Genomic DNA, 6,000 nt, shown 5'->3' with positions numbered 1-6,000 from the left:
TAGCATATGCTCTTACTCACAGGTGAATGGGCACTTAACCCCATTAAAATAAGGCCAGTATTCTCAAATGATATGTTTCCTAGGTTTGTTTTGGTCTGAATTCTTAAGAGACACAGGATAATCTGCATTCTATTTGACTTGTCATGTGAGATATATACTGCTTATTTGGTACCTTTTATCTCAGGAGAACACGCACTGAGCTGACGTCCAGGATTTCTGATTTCAGTAGTCAGGAGCTCCTGACATTTCTGTGCAGTTTGGAGACCCTTTGGTTGACACAGGCTGATATCTGAACCAATCAAATATTTATTCCCTGCTTCCTAAGTTTCTCTGAGCAGTTTCACTCATGTCTTAATCAGAAAGCTACATGATTACTCATAATCCAACTGCCAGAGGTGTATTTTGGCTGTCTTGCTCTAATTGCTCTGTAATTGAGAGACTTCTGAATGAAGTATGGATATACCCAGTGTTCCTAGCCCATTCTGGGCCTGCCTAGCTTGCACAATCCACAAAGGGTTAAACTCTCATTTAATGGTTACTCCACAAAAAGGTACATCTCTGAGCTGTGTCTGCCCACAGCCAGGCATTGGAGCGACATCCCCCTCATGCCTACAGGCACCGCATTGCTTGGAATCAAAGGCATTGGTAACTGCAGAGGGCTGTCCCAGGGAAGGTAGGTTGCTTGGTCAAGGGTAGGTTCATGAGCACCTACAAAGGTTTTCACAAGTTGCATCCCAGGAGGGCATTCCAAAGGTCTTGTCTTTTCAAGCTCGGACTATTTTCTCCTAGCCATCTGCTTACCAAGGAAATATCCCTGCTTGCTACCTTTTATGGAGGCCTAGCCTGTCCTCTAGCGGTTGGGTCATTAAACATTATACGCATGGGAGAGGACTTGACAGAGGTGGCTTGAGCGAACACTAAACAGTTGCGGCACTGTGGTTTTGCTGACTGAGCTACGCTGTTGCTATGTACAAAACTGCTGGTACTGGTATGCGTAATGCTGTTTGTGTCAGTGAAACGGCCCGTGAGAAAAGATAAAGGCCTTCAGCTACGAGTCATTTCTGGGCTCCTTCTCAGGCCTGATGCCAGTTAAGAGGAAAAAGCATCTACTGCAGCTTAAACTGGGTTGAGGGGAGAAAGGGCAGTAAGGGCTGCCTTGTGTGATTGCTCTGGAAGAAAAACTGTAATTATGTGGAATAACGTGATGAACGTTTTATAATGGAAATACAAAATTAGTGAGCTTTATTGATTCATATGTAATGTACATACTATGTTATAAATAATTTGAGAATTTAGTTTCTTACATTTGAAGCTCTTGTTCTGTTGGTTCCCAAACACTCACATATTGAGGAATGAATAGCATAGATTTTCCTCAAGTAGATTGATTACTTAGATGCAAGAATTTCTCATTTTCTTTCCCCACGGACTATAGCGAAGGAAAAGCTGCAGCTTTGATCTCACTGAGTGGCAGCCTCTTCTATCCCTCTGGCATGCACTTTAGTTTTTTTAAGGCAAAATGAAAGAATTGGCTTTTGTGGCATTCTTTCTCCTCTGCTATGCCAATTTCTTAGCTGTATCCTTCTAGCAAAAGGGATTTTTAGATATATTTCCTTAGATTTTTCATCATACTGTTCAGTATTCTGATGTTAACGTTTATTTCTGTTAAAGTGCTGAAGAAGCTCTGGCAGCAATGAGGCTGTTAAAAGGTAGATGTGAAATGTGAAGTAGCACACGTATATGAGAAAATTACACTTGGTACAGCAAAAGAGATGACTAGAACAGAGGGCAGAGAAGATAGCCCATGGAGAACTGTAAAAGGCACTGGCAAATTATCAGCATCTGAATTAATCATTTGTGTCCACACTAAAGCAGAAAGGAGATATAAGCCTGAAGGAAGGCACAGTTTGAGTTTTACTTTGCTATCATCTACATGTAACCCCAAACATCCTGCTGAGGTTTGTGTAGCTTCCTACCCTTCTCCCATGCTTTTCAAGGCAGGTTCTGTTGACTGTAAGCTGAATCTTATGGTTATACACAGATTACTTGGGAAGATATGATCTAAATCCTGAAATATTTTGTAGAAAGTATTTCACATAGAATTTCGCAAAACCGGGAGACCTGCTACTCTGCATTCCTTCCTCTGCTCATCACTTTTTTAATCATGTATGCATTAGCATCCTTAAAAAACCTGCATCTTGCAGGCCACACTATCACAACAGGAGTATGGATGTTTTTCATTGTATACTAGACTCACCTTTCTCATGCTGTGTGTTGCATTCCTTCCAATTGTTAAATCCTATTCATGGGCTGTACCGCCCAGCTTATTTTTCACCTACATTAAACCAGAGCCTTTAGGACAGAGTTTCATGGGCGATGACAGGATGGACAGCAGGCTGGAGGAAGGCTTCAGAAAAATTCCTGAAATGTGGACTGCACCTTCCTTCTGCTCAGCTACTGTGGGTTTACTACTGGGGGGACAGACACACAAGGCTCTGAACAGCTGCCAAAATACTCCTGAGCTGCTTACTGTAATTAAAAAGCTTGCATTTCCCCCCCTACCCCAAACCCAGTCAAGGACATCTCTGGTAAAGCAAGGGCAGGGACCCGTAAGCCGGGCTCAAGTGTGCGTACTGAGGAGCTCACGAAAGCTAGGGAAGGACGACAACACCTTCCAGGAGGGGAGTAACTAACTCCTTTCCGCCCCCTCCCCGGGCTGCTACCTGCCGGCTGAGGGGCGGCAGGGCCGGGCGCTCCTCCCGGCCGGGCCGGCGGGTGCCCCGAGACGGCCGAGGCGGCGCCAGGTCACAGCCCAGCCGCGGGCCGAGGCGGGAGGGCCGCCGAGGCGGGCAGCGGTCAGGCAGACCCGCACCTCCGCGCACCGCTGCCTGCGGCGGACAGGGCGGGCTGCCGCGGGGGCCTGGGCGAGCCCATCGCGCCGTGCGCGGAGGGAGGGAGCGAGGGAGGACGGACGGACCGACCGACCGGCGGGCGGGCGGGGGGAGCCGCCGCCAGCCGGGTGTGCGAGGACCTGATCCCTGTCCAACATGGTCGCCGCTCACACCTCCCATTCCTCATCCTCCGGCGAGTGGATCGCTTGCCTGGATAAAAGGTATCGGCATCTTCACAGGAGCGGCTGCGGAGGGATGCTGTGCGCGTGTAACCTGCCCCCCTGCATGCGTGTGTGTGTGTGTGTGTGTGTGTGCTGACACCCCCCCCGCTCCCCATCAGATCCTGCCTTACATAAGGACCGTGCAGGTGGGACGCAAAATGCCCGGAGGAAGCAGAGCCGGGGCGGCGGGGCAGGAGGAGGGCTCGAAATGCTCTGGCAGCGGAGGGGACGGGCAGTCCCCGCTGGGACAGCTGCTCTCCGCCAGGCCCTGTTGCCCGGAAAATGCTGCACGTGGTAGAGGAGAGGGAGCTCCAGGGCGGGGAGAGGGCGTCGGGGGCCTGGGTCTGCCGGGCGGGGCGTGCCAGCCATGGTAGACCCGCTGCCCCCGGCGTTCGCGCTCCAGTCCGCTCTCCGCCTCGCCTCTGCACGTCGCTCCTCGCCTCACCTCAGCACACCGCCCCCCGCCTCGCCTCACCTCAGCACACGGCCCCCCCCCCCACCTCACAGCCCCCGGCCAAGCCGCTTCACAGGTCGGGCGAGAAAGGACAGACCCTCGCCTCAGCGCTCCGTGGCGCAAGCAGGTGCAAGGACTGTTGGCCGGAAGGGGGGTGGGGGGTGGGGTGTGTGGAAAATGTCCGCCCCGAAAGAGGCCGCCGGAGGCTTCCCTCAGCGGCGACAGCCTCTTCTCCGCGCTGCGGCGTCTTGGGGGCCTGCGGTTGTCCCCCAGGCTGGCGGCAGCGTTTGCTGCGGGTCAGACAGAGGCGGGCGGCCAGCACCGCGTGGGTGGGAGTTACGGCTGGCCAACGTGTGCTCAGGGGTGGTGCGCTCACTTCTAAAAATACAGGCAAATTATTTATTTATTTTAAAAAATAAATTCTTTGGAGTGCTTTCCCTGGGTGTTGCAGCAGAAAGTGAGTCTTGCAGTGTCGAGTTGCATGGTGGGTGGTTTGAATGTCCTTTGCTGTATTCCTACCTTCAACACTTACTGGATTAGGTCAGAAGTGAAGTCATTTGATTTCCAAGCGCTCACTGTGTCTCCTGTAGTCTAGGAAAACAGTTAACAAAAATTTAGACCATAAGTACGCTATACGGTTCAAATAAAGCTGTTGGAGAGACTTCATTTACATGGCGTATAGTGGTTTACTGAGCATCATTACCCAGCTTTTGACGGTTGATGCCATTTGCGGCTGTGCTGTGAGGAGAACCCTTCGTGCACACAGAAAGAATCTTCCTCTTCTCACCATTTCTGCCATTTCCAGGTAACCTCCTAGTGTTGTAGGACTGCACCTCTAATTAGGTTTTCCTTAACAGTCCAGGCAGCAAACTGTAAGAAGCTAATGAAACTTTTGGTCTAGACACCTACCACAAATACTGATTCCCCTCTGTAACATGTGACTTAAAAGAAGAATAACCTCTTAGAGGTTAAATAATGTGTATAAATGTTCAAAGTACTCTAAATGTAAATATAAACAGAACTGGTGATGGTAGCCTAGCCATATAAAAACCGAAGTGAAGCAGAGGGCCTGATTCTCTGCCCTGTAAACTGACGTTGAGCGGATGTGAAGAAGCAGAGTATGAGCCCCAGTACTTTTAAATAGGTGATCCTGTCATTTCTCAGGCTTCTTAAATGCAATAGATTGTGAGATCTAAATTGTAAACTGAAATTCAAGGGTTCATGCTTAATGAGGCGCGTAGCCTTGCGGAGTGAATGATGTTTTTAGGAAACACGTGAGGCATTTCATTTAGAAATCTCTCTGCCATTATATTTATATGAAAATTAATATGCTGACCATTTTTATAATGGGAATTTCATTGGCGCTCTTAAGAGGAAACTTTTTCTTCCCTTTTTGTTACTTGGAGTAAGCTAGTAGCACCAATCTGTTGCATGGAAGGAATCAGTTCCAGGTGCCCTGAAAGATTATGTATTAATATCCTTCTTTTCTAGAAGGCAACCTGGATGTAGGACAAACCCAAGACATGAGAGATTGTAGGTTTTTTCGTGGTCTCTGCCATGCTTTGCTTTGTGATCATAGGAAATGCATGTACGCGTTTTGTTCTGGTTTTCCATTTAAAAAATACAGTTAAAGCTATGTTGGAAAAGTACTATAGGAATCTAAGTACTATTAGAGAAAGCATTTTTAATTAATTTACACACATATTTCTAGAGTGTATTTCTTTTCTATAGATGATCTATCAGTGTACTCATTTTAATTATTATGTAATTTCTATGTATTTTAAGCCTTTTAAAAAATCTTACAGCATTTTCTAACCTAGGTGTGGATTCTGTAAATATAGGATCATTTAATGAGTCAATTCTCTGTAGGATACCATGTGTTTTTATTAAATAATAAATGTAGTTTTAATATGTTTTAGTTAATGAATGTATTTATATTTTCAGGAGGAAGGCAATTCTAAAACTGGTATGCTTTAGAATTTTAGATGAGCCTCAGCAAAGACAATTAATTTAGCATGTAATATGGATTATCCAACTTCATTCTGCAAAAAAGGAGAATTAAACTCTAAATGGAAATAACAAAATACATAATGTACAGAAACGTTGTACTTTGTATATGTTTGTCATGTTTTCCCCAAGTCACATACCAAACTGGAACTACTAACATCTAAAATGAGAGCACATATAAAAATGAAGAACCACCAAAATGTTTCAGGAGAAATGTTATTAGTGTGTAGGGTACTGTGGGCTAGGGCCACCAGTGCTTCGACCATGCAGCTTCCATGTGTGGTTACTAACCACAAAAGCCAAAGATCAGCACTTAAAAATCAAATACACAGGACAGTATATATAAAGTCACAAGTGCGACAGTATTTATATATAAAGTCACAAGTGCAAAGGTAAGGAAAAGCAGGAACAGAAAAGGTCAGAACACTGT

General features: G+C 46.6%; 1 protein-coding gene across 2 annotated transcripts in view; it reads left to right on the top strand.

Moving 5' to 3' along the window:
* Positions 1–2,987: 2,987 nt before the first annotated feature.
* Positions 2,988–6,000, top strand: part of RAPGEF4 (Rap guanine nucleotide exchange factor 4) — a 163,558-nt gene continuing 160,545 nt past the window's right edge. For both annotated transcript variants that reach the window (XM_076342598.1, XM_076342597.1), the window contains exon 1: positions 2,988–3,109. In XM_076342598.1, the coding sequence (XP_076198713.1) occupies positions 3,045–3,109 (65 nt within the window). In that variant the 5' untranslated portion in view covers positions 2,988–3,044. The remainder of the gene's footprint in view (positions 3,110–6,000) is intronic.

The sequence above is a fragment of the Aptenodytes patagonicus genome, chromosome 6, assembly GCF_965638725.1.
Source record: "Aptenodytes patagonicus chromosome 6, bAptPat1.pri.cur, whole genome shotgun sequence".
Lineage (NCBI taxonomy): Eukaryota > Metazoa > Chordata > Aves > Sphenisciformes > Spheniscidae > Aptenodytes > Aptenodytes patagonicus.
Note: the sequence above shows the minus strand (reverse complement) of the source record. Positions and strands in the feature narration are given on the sequence as shown.